This window comes from Oenanthe melanoleuca, chromosome 1A, assembly GCF_029582105.1.
Source record: "Oenanthe melanoleuca isolate GR-GAL-2019-014 chromosome 1A, OMel1.0, whole genome shotgun sequence".
Taxonomy (NCBI): Eukaryota; Metazoa; Chordata; class Aves; order Passeriformes; family Muscicapidae; genus Oenanthe; species Oenanthe melanoleuca.
Window position 1 is genome coordinate 9,324,842 of NC_079334.1, and position 17,007 is coordinate 9,341,848.

The window sequence follows — 17,007 nt, forward strand, 5'->3', positions numbered from 1 at the left end:
GTATAATTTTACATTATTTTAAGCAGAAAAGAATAATAATAAAGACAGGAGAATGTTTTTCTTCTGGCACTCTCCAACCTGGATGAAAGCTGCTGTGCTGTGCTGACAAAAGGACACAAGGACTTTGAGCCTACAGAAAACAGACTGCAGGGCTGGGCTCAGTTCTGCTGGGCTGGGGCAGCATTTTCAGCCTCCAGGGAAGATAAATAGTCCTTCCTTGGCTTACAACAGCAAGACACTAAACCAGATAAAGGAACCTTCCAAATTTCAGTGATACACGGGGTAAATGGAAGAGACCTGACAGAGGAAAGAAGAAATCACACAGAAAATTTATCCAATCTTACCTGTGATTTCGGTCCAAACTCTTGTCCCACGAGAGCAGCATGACTGCAGCACTAATTCAGGTGCCTCTTCAATAAGTCTGTTATAACTATTCAAGATAATTGGGTCATTAGGCTGACTGATCTTTCTGAGCTCTTGGATATTGGCACCGGGTGTTATTCCTATGGGAATAACATTTATGCTCCCAGGAGGTCGTGTGATAACATCAGTGGAAGGACTGGATGACACCATATATACCAAGTGAGGAACATCTTGCCTGCCCCCATTCACTGATGTAAATGTGTGTTTGGAAATATAATCAAGGGCATTGCCAGTGTTGGTAGCCCTTCCTCCCTGGTAGGGTATACTCCTCACTTTCTCGATAATTTTTTCCTTTGACTGTATTTCCCTAAAGGAATACTCCAGACTGACTGTGTCTGAATACTGCATGACTGTAATGTGAATATTTTCCTGTCCTACATTCATTCCTGTGACCACCTTCTCTATGAATTTCTTGGCTTTATTGAAGTTTTCCTCCCCAACATTGTCAGATCCTTCAACAATAAAAGCAATATCCAGCCTGTTGGGATGGGGTTTTTCTGAAAGAGGTGGTGGGGCTGTGAGTCCCAAAGGGGGAGATAAGACACTGGACATGGTTGGAGCAGATGTAGCTGGTAACAGAAGACTTTCTTCAGGTCCAAGATCACACAGGTGATCAATGAGGAAATCTCTTTGATCCATGAGCTCCAGCACATTGCTCACTAGGAAGGCTCTGCTACTTGGAAACGTCTTTGCCATGAACTTGACTTGCTCCACATTGACATGTGGCCCAATCCCCACAGGTACTACTGTGATATCTCTAGTCTTCAAAAACCCAAGCATGTCGCGGATTTTTTTTTTAGGCTTGCTTGCTATAAATAACACTGCAATTTTGGCAGCATTGGTCCTTTCTGCTTTTCCAAACACATGCAATGCAGTGAATTTAAAGACTTCATAGACAGATGCTTCTTCATCACCTGTGTACCTTATGTTCTGGACAATTCTTCTCATTTGGGAATTTGTTTTGATATCTTTAAGGTTAAGATAGATGGTGGGACCAAGTCTATACACCAGAATTGACACTCGGATTTTTTTCTGGGAGATGTGGAGTTTTTTCATCACACCAATTATAAAAGTCTTCAGCTGTTCAAAGTCCTCCTCTGAGAGTTTATTGGAGCCATCAATCAGGAAGGCCAAGTCCATCATCTTGCTGCATGAGTATGCACTGGGGGGTAATTCAATGTCCTCCTCTGGAATAGGTGTTGTCAGAGTTAGGGTGTTCTCCATGAGCTCACAGGCTGCACAGGTTAAGTTCTTCCCTTCACATAGACTACAAAAATCATCAAATTAGAAAAGCATCAAATTTGGCTGTAAAAAGCAATGCTTATAATAACAAGTCACTCACATGTTATAAAAGAATGCCAATACAAAACCAAACATCTCCAAACCACAATGAAACCAAAACATGATGTGAATAATTTCTTTTCCCCCCCTCCACCTCAATTCCCCACAGCTTCCCATATGGTCTTTTATACCTTAATCCCCTATGTTCATGGATGTTGTTTAGTCCAGGAAACATGACCAACTATGGTGTGTTTGTCAGAGGAAACTCCTTAGAACAGTCTTTGGCAGAAGGGGTACAATCCATGTCTGGAAACTGTTTGGGAACCACTGAGCATCAGCAGTACAGAAACCTACAGGCCACTGGTGGACTGAACTGACTAATCTGGTTTGCCTCACAAGGAACCAAAACACGAGACAAACTGCAGGCAGCTAACACCAAGTAAAATCCTGGAGCAGGAGAGACATTTTACCTCTGATATGACTCTGCAAGCTCTGTGCAGGGGCCAGGTTTAACAGATTTTAACCTTACTGAAATTAACAATCTTTTTTCTACCTCTAAAGTGCTCTACATTTCTGATGGGGTTTTTTTCCTGACTTCATTTTAGTTTGGATACAGCTTTGGCACATGTTCATCTTCAACTGTTTATTTACCATAATTTCTTTTTCAGTCTAGTTTCTCATATTAAATGCTTTATTTCAACCATAGATGTTATCTCTTTTTTAGTCCTATGTCTTCCCTCACCATTTCCACTCACCTCCATGAGTACATTTATCACTTCCCCTTTCCATTTCAGCTCCAAATTTTCTCTCCCTCCCCTATTTCTGCCTTTTCATTATTCATCCTTCTGCACCACCATGAGCTTTTTCACCTCTGTCACCCTCTATCTTTTATGAATCCATTTATAATTCATCCATCTTCAGCAAGGTTTTAACACTTCTGCCTTTCTAAATCCTAGCTGCATGTTTCTCTTTACTTCCTAGAATCACAGAGGGGTCTGGGCATGAAGAAATCTTTAAAGTGTATCTAGTCCAACTCTCCTGCAATGAGCAGGGATATCTCCAGCTAAATCACATTGCTCAGATCCATGTCCAGCCTGACCTTAAATATTTCCTGGGCTGGGACATCCACCACCCCTCTGGGCCACCTGTGCCAATGTTTTACCAACCCCTTTGTAAAAAACTTCTATCTTATATTTCATATAAATTGAACATTCTTCAGCTTAAAACCATCATCCCTTGTTCTGCCCCAACTGGCCCTGCTAAACCCTTTGTACCCATCTTCCTGATAGGCTGAAGTACTGAAAGGTCACAATGAGATCTCCCCAGAGCCTTCTCTTCTCCATCCTGAACAATCCCATCTCTCTCTGCCTTTCCTCACAGGAGAGGTGTTCCAGCCCTCTGACCAGCTTCACTTCTCAGAGAAAAGAACGTGACAGCTCTCAGGCACATGGTGGAACAGAACCAGTTCTATTCTCCTTGTCTTACTGGACAGTCCAAGGAACAGAGTAGGAAAAGGTTACAAAAGAGCAACCATCAAAAAATGCTTGTTTTCACTGCCAGAGAAAATCCAGAATGTGCAAACTGCATGAGTCAACACTGGAAGAAGGTGCCATATTCCAGGAAAACACTTTACAAGTGGCACCTTCATTTAGGTTCTCTTAATTTAAGTGTTATGTTCTTTTCAAGCTCATTTTAAGGTCTTCCTAATTGCAGAATGCACAGCTACTTTTGGCATTAACAAACATTAACAGAAGATTTATTATTCTAATCCTAATATGAATGAGACTTCCAGTTTCCAATTTCCTTTGGATGTTTGCTATGAAATTCATTTTTGTGCAATATTTTCTATTGTTTGTACAGATGGTGTAGGCATCTAAATTAGGTGACAGCTATGCAAAAGGATGTTTCCCTAGTGAGGTAAGTTTTCCTAATGTTCTGAAATCTTTTGTGAGCAGCAGCCAGTGTATCAACATTTAAGATAAATTATTATTAAGAATTACAAAAATTAGAGAACAGAGACTCATTTAAGAAGACTCTTTTCTGACCTTTTGATGGAATTCAGAGCTCTTCACATATATTGTTAAAAAGTATGTTCTTAATTGTTCAGCCTAACAGTCTCATGCCCCGGGTTTATAGCTCAGTTGCTCACTAGCCCTGGCTAGAGACCAGGAATTGTAAGTTTGTACCCATTTTGAACTTCTGTGAGGTTCAGAGCACTTGGAGCTAAGGTGTTAGTCTGGGCTAATAGCTGCTGCAGTTTTACAACTCAGTTTCCATTAAATCTGATCAATTTACAAGTTGGAAAACTCTCTTTTATTCACAGCATTGTAAGTCATTAGTGAAAATATCCATCCATGGACCAGACATCCAGAGAATGACGAATTTTCCTAATTCATGGCATTATAAGTCACTGGTGAAAATATCCATGGTCCAGACATCCAGAGAATAACAAATTTTTATAATATGCCACGGGGCATTAAAAAAAATGCAAACACTCTCTGCTGCATTGCAGCTGAAGGTGCTCATCCTGCCTGGTGCACAGCATCACACTCTCTGCCATTCATTTCATCCTATTTGGAAACATCTGTATGCAGGATCAGACCATGGGTATCATCCTAATATCTCATGGAAATTGGTTTTCCAGTAATGGGACACAATTCCAACTGCTAATAATCTCAGCAAGTTCTAGACTGAGTGCACATTCAGACCTTGCACTACACACAGGAATTTTTTAGTGCTGGCAGAAGGAAGGAGTCTGACAGCTTTATTGATGTTGAATCACACATTGCACAAAAATAAGGGGAACATCTGAAGCCAGTAGGGCCACCTACACATGGGAAAAGTCCTTTTTTGAAATGAATTTATGGATTTCACTTGCTTCAATTCAGCTGACATCTTATAACCCCTACTACTGTCACTGAAAATCTACAGCTCTGGGTTCTCTGTGAAGGGCTATTGACATAAAAGATGGTTTCCAAGCTTCTTTTTGAGCAGTATATTAAAAGTTACATCCATAACCTTATTCATTAGGATATACTTCATCCCTGACCCTTTATCCTACATAAGAGGGATGCTGGTTCCCTGCACAACCCCATCATACCAAGATTGACAGTGCTGTGGATCATCTCTGTTCAAAACTACTCTCCTTCCATGTGGGATCCTGTCATCTCCAACTGTACACACGGGACAGTCTTCTGGAGCAACACAATCCAGGGACAGCTCATCAAGTATTTTCCCTGTTTCAAAATAGCAGAGCAGTGTAAAGATGCCAGTTGGCATGAACTGTAAAGCTAATCATGGGGTTAAAAACAAAACAGTATTTCTGAGGTGGGCTCAAACCTTCTGAATAATCTGCTTGGTGTTGTGACCACTGCCAACTTGACACAGAGAAGTATCTTCCTCCCTCATAATGGCTTTTATTTAGATATTGAAACACCTAACCCAATGTATAACCTGAAACAGCCAGCACCACATAGAAGGTAAATAAATCTTTAGAACAAATGGAAGGTGTCAGGAAAACAGTATTTTCCATTCTACATATACATAATTTATTTCTCCTCCTATCCTCTACCCTGTTCTGATCAGAAATACCAGGGCCAGAATAGCGACTTCAGGTCTTTAAATACCTTATCTGCTTTCCTTCTTCTCTGTCTTCTCCCTGTCCCATATTTCCTGTATTTTTTTCCTTTCCCTTTTCTACAAGGTTGTTGGAATAGTTTAGCTGGAAGCTCATGCTCATGGGAAGATGCCAGCTGGGCACCCTCAGGAGCATCTTGGAGGCAATAAGCAGGTGAAGGCAATGGGTTTCACTGCTGTAGCTGCTCTGAAGCAGAGCATTTTATCAATTTCCAGCACATATTCATACTCTAACCACAGAATCAACAATCTCTGTTCCCACACAGCCCCTAATCCTCCAGTCTCATCAAGCTGTTCCCATCCTCTCTCATCCTTGCTGGCAGTGGTTCATCTTCCTCCTCTGGGCAGCACTTCATGCCCTTCACACACTGTGCCCATTTCACAAACTTAAACTGAAATGCCCAATCACCTCTCTCCTCGGGCAGTAAAGAATTGTGGCAAAAACACATCAGTGAATCTGTTAAGAAGAAAAAAATTGGTTTAAATAAATGAAAAGCTGGACTTACCTGCAGGACAGTGTACGTGGCACCCTTCCACACACTTCAGAGGACACTCCAAAGCCTTGGAGTGTTGGCATGTGATGGGACAAGCAGGTCCACAGCTGTTATACCTCCATTCACACTGATAATCTAATTCCTGTTTATTCAGGTCCTCACAGCTTTGTGCTATGCAGGGACAGAATCAGAGGCAAAAAAAACAAAAAACTCAAACCAGAGTGTATATCCACCATGCCTCTCAGAATTATGGCATCAAACATTGTACAAAGTGGACCACATATATCTAGAAAAAGAAAGATTTCCACTTTTAAATAAAGTTGTTTAGTGTTTTTTCCACTGCATTATTGTTTGATTACAATCAGGGCAGACCACCTCTTCACACTTAGATCTTTTTTCACACAATGAAATACTTGCTCTAGACCAGAAATTCTTAGGTTTGATAATAGCAAGTGCAACACAACCCCAAACTGTAAACTTTAATTAATGTACATGTACATACATATTACTGAAACCATTTCTTCCTCTAGATTTTGTACCACAGGCTGTAACATCACCAAATCGATGGATTGGTTTGCCAGAAATAGAACGGGGGTGGGAGTGTCAGAGAGGGCTGTCAGCCCAGCCCCAGTAATATGAAATTCTCTGGGTGCCAGCAGGAGCAGAGCTACATCTGGCCAGAGTGAGCCAAAAGCTGGCACGTTTCCAGCCAGCTCTGGCTGAGGTTTTGTGTACTCACGGCACAGAGTGGGTGACCTCCAGTGAACAGCCAGCCCTTTCTGCGCGCAGGCGTGCGCGTAGGCAGCCACGGTGTCGCAGAAACACGCGCAGTCCCCGACAGACTCGCAGGCACAAGTGTCATACAGGCAAATGTCAATGTAGGGCTCTGGGTTCACCTACAGGAGAGAAGAAACACAGGGCACAGGACACTCGGAGTGCCTTCATCTCCTTCCTGTACACACCTTTAACCTCCAGATGGTTTGGCTGCTCCGCTCGCCAAGGGTCAAGGCGCCACATAAATCAGCAGAAATTATGTCAGCAAAACTGCAGTCTGTGATCACTTAATATTTTTAAGCCTTGTCCCCATCCCTCTCATGCAGCAGCTTGGGTATAACACAGCCTGAATGGCATTGCATTGGCTCAGCTCCCTTTCTCTCAAATCTCAACCCTTAGGCTTTACTTTGTGGGAAATAGAAAAGGTATAAAACACTGAGAAAGGTGTGTGAAAGCAAATCCCAGGATAGAGAAATGCAAGTTAAAGATGCAAGATCAAAAAACAATAAGGCTATGAGCTGTGTAGAGATAGACCTTAGGAAAATATAGTAAACAAGACAGTAGAAATATGTAAGCTTAATAATGAACCTTTATCCATTGTTTTAAGCTATTACAAGCAAGCATTGTTCAAAGCAAGGTGTATGTGCAGCTTTATTAATTGGCTTAAGCAAATGCTTGTCAGCTTTTAACATTATGCTATTGGCTAAAAAGCTTTTAAAAGACAATGTAACTAAGAGAACTTTGCTGCTGTAGAAGCTGAAGCTGTTTTCATCACCCATGCTTGGCTTTGTAAAATAAGATTGATGATTATGATGGAACAAAAGCTTCAAGCCAGCTGCTCCAGCAGTCCTGTCCCACTGTTTGTGCATATATATGAACATAAGAGAAAAAATTACAAATATTCCAACACACTTCATGTGCAGTCTCTGGACTGCACAGTAAAATTTCCCTTGGGAAGAAGTTACTTCACAGCTTAATAGGTGCATTTTCCCATAAAGCATCAGCTACAGGATAAGGTGAGAGATGAGAAGCACAGCCAGCCTCCACCAAGTCCTATGTGCAGTCAGCACAACCACACTTTTTCCCTCAGCTGTAATCAATGCCAGCATAGACCATGCAGCATTGAAGAATGTGACACATGTGACCCAATACTCACCAATTTTGTGCATTCTTCAAAGACACTTCCAGACAAAATGCTGCATGATGTTTCTACCATCATCTGCTTCACTATGTTTCCACCACAGAGTGGAGACATCAAGGTCTGTTCCAGGTTGGGCTTAATATTGTAAGAGACAAGTAGAGATTACATTAGCCTTGTCTTCTGGACCTTGGGACTCCTCAAATTGAAGTAAGAGACTCACTAGCAAAGGAAATTGTTTCTTTGAGTAAAGTTTCAACCTGTTGTACAACACACACAGATCCTGCTGCAGAGCAGATCACCTCCCTGATTTTCTCCAGCTCTTACTTGTACCCTGAAGTTTTAATTCAGGCATTTAGACGACAGCAAGACCCACTGAACCAAACACAAATCCTGACAAATGATCATCCACAACTCCTCAGAAGGTCCACGAGACTTAAAAATATGATCAGATTTCAGCAAACAATACCTGAAGCTGCTGCTGAATAGAAATAGCTCAGTAATTTTCCCTCCTCCCATTTAATTTATCTAAGAACAAGGAGAACTAGTATTGACACAGAATTTAGCACAGTAACACCCTGCAGGTCCTGTCCTGTGCCTATGACACTGAAATGTGGAGCTGCTCCTTCTCAGCCTGACCCTCCAGCCTCATTTCTCAGTACTGCAACTTTTTACTGCACTTAGGTCAAGTCAAATGAAAAACAAACAAACAAAAAAGTGATATTTGGCAAGGTAATATTGTGGCTATGTCACACTTGCACATAATTAACAATTAACCCAGAAGATTTCATATAATCAAGAATAAATACTTCAGTGTATTTTTCTGTTCATTTAAATCTTGTGAGAAAAGATCTAAAAAAGGCTTTTTCCACCTCCCTGCCCATGATTACTTGGACAAATTTTCAAAGGACAAAAAAGCATCAGCTGAATGAAATTCTTTGTTTTGCAAATGTCAAAACAAGTTGTTTTCAAGGTGTTTCCTTGCACATTTCATTTGGAAATACTTTAGGTTTTATTTGTCAGCTATGTACAAATTTATTGTTCAATTTAATTCTTTCAAAATTCTGCATTTGGAAAATAGGAAGCAAAGATTTCCAGCACTGGGACATAGATAACACTTTCAGAAAGCAGCTACCCCTCCCCAAAATTCACATGCAATGATGGATGGCACTAAGGTAATAGACAATAATTCCCACCCCCTCCAGTATCCTGCTTTTTCTGTTTAAGCCTTTCCAACCTGAAAATAAAAACTGAATTCACTTTACTAAAAAAAAAATGAGAAAGAAATTAACCTGTGCATTCCATGGTTTGTAATGGATAGACTAAGATTTGGGATACAGAAATTTGAATAGGGAAAAATGAAATTTTTATCCAAACTCCCCCGACTGAAAATTACAGCTATTCCTTTAAGATTAAACTCTAAAATGAGATTTCCAGTGAGAGCTGGATTTCAAGCATCTGTGCTGGATAACTCCAGGAACAGTCTCCACCATACAAATTGGCTATTTTAACATTCCTCTGAAGCCAGGCAGCCCAGAAGCTTTACATAAGTTAATTGACCTTTTACCAGATTTAAAGAGATAATGTTATTTGGCAAAAACACGGGAAAGGAGTTAATTTCTACTTATTTTAATCCTTTCAAAGCTGTTTATCCACTCTTCAGTGATACTGTAACCCACACTAATTAGTTTTCACAGTTCATTCACAATCACCTTTGCAACATCAGCACAGTGGGGATTAACTTTCCAAGAATTCCCAAAGTCAACTGGATCTACTTCAAGATGCTCACTGCTGCTGGTCAAATCATTGTTTTGGATTCCATCAAAATTTCCACACAGACCACACACTTGATCCTTGCAGGGAAAGAAGCACAGAAAGCATTAATCTTACATCTGTAGACCAGCTTAGGGTTTTGTTAAGAAGTCTTTACCCTGGTGCTTTAATGCCATGAAGTTTAAAAACTCAATAACTCACAGCCTTACCAAGGCCACTAAAACAGACACAGTCTCTCCCAGAGAATGTGTAGCTCCCATTCTCACTCTGCTTTGTTGAAAGCAGGACCCTCCTGTCCCCAAGGACTCCAGAAAGCAGGACTGTTCTAATCAGCAGTGCCCAGGGGCTCTGTTTGGAGTGTGTCCCTACAACCCCATTTTATTTTTGGAGATTGCTGCCCTATCACCATCACCAGTAACTCTGGCTCCTTATGCTGATCTTCTAGAATGCAAAAGAAATCACCCAAGGCATGGTTATTCTGTGGCCCCACAGTATTCATCCTTTCTGTCATAACTCCTCTCCAATGACCCAGGATTTGGCCCTTATGGTTGAACAACCAGGCAAGTAAGGCAGTCCTATAATATTACCAAACAAGCCCTCCAATTTTGAACAAGTACCTAATATTCCATGAAAATCTACATTAAAAAGAAAAAAAAAAAAAAAAAAAAAAAGAAAGAAAAAAAAACCTGCTCCCCAGGGATAGGTTAAGTGCATTCCTTAGTGAGAATAAGAAGTGAGGCAAAAAGCACTTACTTTGAAATTGCCTTTTAAGATAACAGAGACTCCCATGGCCAGGTCCCAGGTCACACTGATGCTTTTGCCCAGTAAAATGATGTAATAACGGCCGGACTTGATGAGATCTAAATTATCATTTTCACCTTTAGGAGGTACTCTGATGTTTACCTGAAGGAGAGAAACACGTTGTGCTATTAGCAGTGGCTCTAATTATTATTTAAGGTAGATGATTTTCCCAGTGGGACATGTTAACAGGTGCTTCCAATCATGTTGTTCTCCAGAGAGTTTCCATACACTGTCCAGATGCTCCAAAGAAAACCAGAAATTTGGGATGCAAGTGCACTATTTCAATGTCATCCCATTTCCAAAGTCTTTGAATGTGGTCCCAGGGTATAATACACATGTACCAACATATGAAGCAGGGCTGATAAAGACAGGGTATATTCAATGAATTACCAGTTTAGCATTGGTCACTGGCTCACTGAATAATTATATGTTGGTTTGAGCTTTTTTTATTTCAGCTGTTTTTGAAACTTAACAATTCTGTCCTTCTGGTTCCAGTGTAATGAGAACTGGGAAGCTCACACATATCAGACCAGTCTTATTCTGGAGTCAGGAAAGACTTTCTTCTCAACCAACTATACCAACAAGAGAAATCCAGAGAGATTCCTTTCAGTGTCTATTAATTTCTTCTATCACCTTCCCTTCCCCTGTATGCCTTCTTTTTCCATCTGGCTGCAAATTCACTGCCTCCAGCTACCAAGAATTTAAGAGATTAATTTTAAATGCTCTCTTTCACACCACAATCCCCTTTCAATGGGAACTCTAATAGGAATATTAACCACATTTGGAAAGCAAAATCTGGCATGGCTGTTACTTTAGGCACCATTAATGCATTAACTGCTTAGTTCTGGAAGAGGCAGATGAAAATTTTCAATCATACAAACAGCAATTAACATGAGGGACAAAGTGCCTAGAAACCATTTACACCCACTCCCCTACTTTGAGGGCCAAATATTTCCTTATCCTACTATTCTTTCTTACTCAGTTCAGTAAAAGCTCAGTAAGTCAATTCTTTTCATCATCAAGTTATCATCAGAAACATTTATCCCAGATAATACAGTTTACATCTTTCATGGATTTCCTAAAGGTGGTTTTCAATGACTTTAAGGAAGATGTTTTAGGTATTGAAAGCTTTTTAACTTCCTTCTTTGCCTAATGCATTATTACACACTATAGTCACTTGACCACTTAAAATTCTAGAACAGTCTTTGTCTTTCCAAATTCAGAGGGTCCCAAAAAACAGAGGACAAAGTTGAGCTGGGAGGTTGACCTAAATTACAGAACTTTTATGTTTATGGAGGCTTTTTGCCCAACCGTGAAGTCATAAACTTTTGACCTTGCAAACTTGCAGATTTGTTTCAGAAAAGCAAAAAATACTTCATTTTTTAAAAATGTCAGCCAGAACTGTAACATGTCAATTAAATCCCCATTTACCAGCAGTAGTGGAAGCTGCTCTCAAAACATATCATCTTAAAACAATGTTAATTGAAAACATTTTAATGGCCAAAAGAATACCTGGTTCTTCTGCTTGCTTCTAAGGATTCTTGGGGAAAAAGAGTGTAGAAAGTCACAACTGAATAAGAATTTGCCAAAGAGTCTCCATATCAGTTGGTTTTCTTTAATGTCTCTTTTGGTTGTTGTTATTTCTAAGCAAACCTGCTCTAGATACTACTACACTGAGCCTTAAACTCTCTGAAAAGACAACTAAAAATTCACTCAGGGTCGTGTGGACAGTGCTGCAATACAGACCTAGGTCTTACAAGGACAGACTCTCTCAGGAACCAAGCACTCTCTGGTGCTGGAGCTGCTGGATGCCTAAATCACCTACTGTTTTCTTCTGGCCCTTTCTTATGTATCCAAATGGAATCACAGCTTTTCTGAAAATCTGTCACCTAAAGAAGCTTTCAGACAAAGGGCTGAACTCTGCCCTCTGGAAGGCTCATTTCCTGTTGGGAAGGGACACCGGAGGTGGAAGCGATTCTTGGTCAATTCTTCCATGTTTGTTAGCAGCAAAAGGGAGGAAAAAGAAGAATAGAGTCAGGTGGATAATCCATCCAGCAATTTAACAGGGCAAAGGACAGCTGACATTTCAGTATCAACTTATTGAGCAGTGACTCTTTTCTTTTTTGTGCATGTGCACTCAGTCCTTCAGATTGCTCAGTAAGCTCTGATGTTCTACTAGCCACAGGTCAGTCATTTCTTAGCCCTTCCTTGCACTTCCAGCTGCTGGAAAGAACTGGCTGGCTTTGACAAACCATTTTTAGAAAGGGTCTGGGGTGCCCAATATATGAAGGATGTGCAGCTGTTGGAATGAGTCCAGAGGAGGCCACCAAGGTGATCAGAGGGATGGAGCACCTCTACTGTGAAAACAGACTCAAAAAGTGGGAATTGTTCAGCCTGAAGAAGAGAAGGCTCCAGGGAGATATTGTGGCCTTCCAGTGGCCAAAGAGGCTACAAAAGAGCTGGAGAGAGACTCTTGACAAGGGCCTGACAGGACAAGGGGCAATGGCTTCACACTGACAAAGAGCAGGGTTAGATTGGATATTGGGAAGGAATTGTTCCCTGTGAGGGTGCTGAGGCCCTGGCACAGGTTTCCCAGAGCAGCTGTGGCTGCTCCATCCCTGGCAGTGTTCCAGGCCAGGCTGGATGGGGCTCTGAGCAACCTGGGATAGTGGAAGGTGTCCCTGCCCATGGCAGGGGAGCAGAACTGAGTAATCTTTCAGGTTTCTTCCAAGCCAAACCTTTCTATGATTATCTGAGAGAAACTGATTGGCATCAAGTAGAAATACCAAAATAGCATTATACCTCTGGAAGCAAAGTGGATAAATATAATCCTGCTAATCTGTTCATTTTATGATCAAGAACCCCAAGTGTGAGGTCATTCATGCCTCAGGTTACTGAACAATCTGAAATTATTTTCTTAAAAAAATAGGAAGGAAAGAAAAAACAAAGAGTACATACATTTCCATTAAACAGCTCTATTTCTCCTCCTGCATACAAAATTATGACCCTTTTGGTGCACTTCTCTCCTGTGAAGCCACAGCCTTCATTTGAAACAAGTATCTGGAATGTTCCAGAGTCACCCTTGCAGAAATCCTATCAGATAAGAAAATAAATGAGTCAGTAATGCAGAGTATTTGAAAAACACATACAGGAAAAAACATAAGGAAAAAGAAGCCTCAAACAACACTGTGTATTCTGTGATCAATAGGCTATATATTGGCATGCCAACTGCTCCCATGTTTATGCTTAGCACTGATATTCATGTGTTCCATCCCTTAAAGAATGAGGCACACTCTGCCAGTGACACACACATGCATAACTTGGGGAGAATTTTCTGGCAGAAACAATCCACAATGTTACAGTATGTGTGATATTTAAAGATGTAAGATGGGCACAGGGCATATCTGAATACACAGTTCAATATATTGATTTTCTATTAAGTCAAATATTTCTGAGATCGTTGGAGAACTCATACTACATTTATATGATGACTCATATCTCTCTGGCCGTTTAGATTTTATTTTTTAGGTGTGTTCATTTTTTTCAGTACACACCTTTTAAGAAAAAGTCCCTGTGTGGAGCCCTCTGTGTCTGTCATTTAAGGAAAACAGATCTAAATTTAAGCAGTTTTGTAGTAGCATATGGTATTGCTGCCCACAAGGCCTTTACACAGAGCTCCCAGCAGTGGCAAAGCAATCACTCCTCAAACATAATCCAGCTGGCATCAAGGTGGGAGCATATTTCAAAGACCTAGGCAGAGGCAGGTTATCACACCTCCCTCCCTAAGGAGAACTGCAAGGAGAAATGTACCTCATGAGGACTCTGTGGGGAAAATAGTAGCCCACTCAAGAAACACACAGAATATTGTTGTTATCAATCAGCAGTGGATCCATCTAGTTTTAGACCAGATTTTCAGATAAATCCTTGTTTGCACAGACATTTCTAAATACATGATAATTTCCATGTACATGATCTTTTATCTTAGTTAACTGCAAATTCTGGCTGCTTCCACAAATCAAAAGTTGATTTTAGTGTGCTCTGCCTTTATCTCCCTCTTCTCCTTGCTGTGAGGAAAGTGTCAGGGGACTCCATGCAGGTGGTGCATGGAACAAGACAGAGACCATGCTGAAGGGAATGAGCAGAGCCTGTGCTCCAGGTGCATTTAGGGAAGGTTCACTGAGCATTCCTTGTCTCACTCAGCCAGATAACAAGCTACCATTACAGGGTAAGGAGGAAAAAAAGAAAACATTGATTTATGGATAGCCACAATTCCATTTTAGAGATGAGATTTAGACAGCTCTGATCAGTACCAAGGTACTTTCAAAAGGTTCATGATGGCCAGCTGGACATGTGACAGACTGATTTTTATAGATCACAATGCACTCTTCAAAATTCTCAAAACATCTCTGAAGACATTAATAAGCTCTATTCTTCTCTTCTATACATCTGGCTTAGTAATTAGAAATAGTTAACTGTGATTTATCCAAACAGTGGGTTTCTCACCTGGTGTGAAACTCTTTATATGATCAGGCAGCTTTAGCATTTCATGTTAGCTCTTACCTGAGCTAGCACATATTGGCAGTTTCCTGGAAACTTGTATTTCAATCCATCAAATGTCAAGTAATGAGCTGTACCAATAGCAGTGCAGGTGCCATCACACAGGTTTTTGGTGCACTCCCACTTCCTCCCCTGGCACACACTGTAACAGAGAAAAGGGGACAGTGACAGTTGTCCTTATCTCAATGTAAATAACAAGCAAGAGAATGCAAAGTGCCTCCTCTGCCTCCAGGAGCTCTCTACCACCAGATGAGAGGCTCTCCCATTAACATAAATCAGCATATGTTAGCAGTGGGTGCATAAATCCAAATAGAGCATTAAGATTAAAAAATAAGGGATCTGTCTCTCTTTTTCTTACAAGCTGAGTGTAGGACTCTGGACAGTTTGAATTTCTCTGTTACAAAATAGGTCAGGACAGAGTCTGCTGGAACATTCTTTATGCTAAAATTTTATTTAGGATATGTTGCTCTGCTCCAAGTACCCTTTCAGCAAAACAGAGCATCCACCACCCTTGCCCTTTTCCAGAGGTATCCTGAAGGACAGCAACCTCACTACAGAAGCTGCAAATATGAAAGGGGAACTTTCCCTTGACATCCACAGGCTTTTGATCAGTGAAATAAATTGATTTGCTAACCAGCAAAAGACTGAAAAAATAAAATCCAAAATCAGTGGAGAGTTAGAATACCATTAATAATTTAATAACTAAAAAGCAATATATTGCTGGAGGATGGCATAACATGCATCCACTAAATGCTCCATGAATGCAGATGGACATCATCACTGTCTCAGGAATTTTCTAATCAAGCTCTGTGAGGGGAGGGAAGAGGAATTTTTTCCATGCTTTACAGACATAAAAACTCAGGATTAAAAAACTTGAAGTACTTTCCCAAGATCAAATTGCTACCCAAAGGAAAAACTGGGCACTGAACTGAGTTCTCTAATAATGCCTTAACCTGAGTATAGATATTATTTAATCTTGGTAACATTTCACATCACAATAAAAATATGGTGAAAGACACTTTCTTCAAAGAATGAAATTTCAGTAAGATGAAACCTCTTGCCCCCTCTCCTCTATGAATTTCCTGCTAATAGTTAGACAAGAGCAAGATTTTGTAAACACATTCATGGACAGATTATAAGGGATGTGGGGTGCTTAAATTCAGATTAGCAATTTTCTGCTGTGCACTGCTGCACAAGTGTGACTCCAAAATTTTCATTGAGCTCCACAATGAATTCCCAGTACATTGCATAACAGAAGGTTTGCCACTGGCTTAGGCTTGGAGACATTCCGTTGTTCATGAATTAGGGTCTCCCATATGTCAAGTCAGATGTAAATGCCAAATCTGACACCTCTGGCTCATATATTGCCTTTGCAGGTGTTCACATCTGGCTAAGAACAAGTGAGAATGAGAACTCCTGCAACAGCAGTACAAAAAGCAAAAACAAAAGAAAAGGAAGATCTCAACCTCCAAAATGCAGACTCTCAATCCTTATTAATTCTCAAAGCAATAGTAATTTCCTATATCACTTTCTAAATGACATTTGACTTGAGATTTGCTGAGAACTATCAGGAAACTTTTCAAAGTCACATAGTTCAAAAAAGCCCTAGTGACACTTTTGGAGGGACCTTATTTCAAGCTTTACTTTCACATTCACAGAAAACACTGAAAATTTGATGAAGAACTTTTTGTCAATAAGAAAAAGACTGATTACTAACATTTCCTCGACCTAGATATTGAAGGAAATTCTATGTATTTGAGGAAATATAATCTACAATGGTATTGCCAGAATTAAGAGGGCAGTTACAAGAATGAAGCAACATGGCTATGACTACTTTAAGATCAAAGATTATAGGAATAAGTGAAAACAAAAAGGCTGATCATGATTATTGTGAGGAATCTTGCAAATTTCTTAATGCTGAGGAGTTTCATGCTGTAATCTTCTTGTTTCAATAAAATTTTCATGGTGTCTGTACTTCAGCTGAGGTACTTTTACCCAAATGCAATGTAAGCAGGTTATAGAATATATATCTAGACAAAAACATCAATTTCTCGTCCATCTTTTTGCCTTTCAAGCAAATTTCTCAACAGGTTTAATTACATGGATTCACAATGTTGTATGTAGCTGCAA

General features: G+C 40.3%; 1 protein-coding gene across 1 annotated transcript in view; it reads right to left on the bottom strand.

The window, feature by feature from the left end:
• VWF (von Willebrand factor) overlaps positions 1-17,007 on the bottom strand; it is a 119,851-nt gene that overhangs the window by 51,775 nt on the left and 51,069 nt on the right. Inside the window, exons 20-28 of the mRNA XM_056511678.1 lie at positions 14,881-15,019; positions 13,279-13,413; positions 10,273-10,422; positions 9,459-9,599; positions 7,765-7,884; positions 6,574-6,730; positions 5,847-6,005; positions 4,805-4,940; positions 345-1,690 (exon numbers count right to left, since the gene is read on the bottom strand). Coding sequence (XP_056367653.1) covers positions 345-1,690; positions 4,805-4,940; positions 5,847-6,005; positions 6,574-6,730; positions 7,765-7,884; positions 9,459-9,599; positions 10,273-10,422; positions 13,279-13,413; positions 14,881-15,019 — 2,483 coding nt within the window. The remainder of the gene's footprint in view (positions 1-344; positions 1,691-4,804; positions 4,941-5,846; positions 6,006-6,573; positions 6,731-7,764; positions 7,885-9,458; positions 9,600-10,272; positions 10,423-13,278; positions 13,414-14,880; positions 15,020-17,007) is intronic.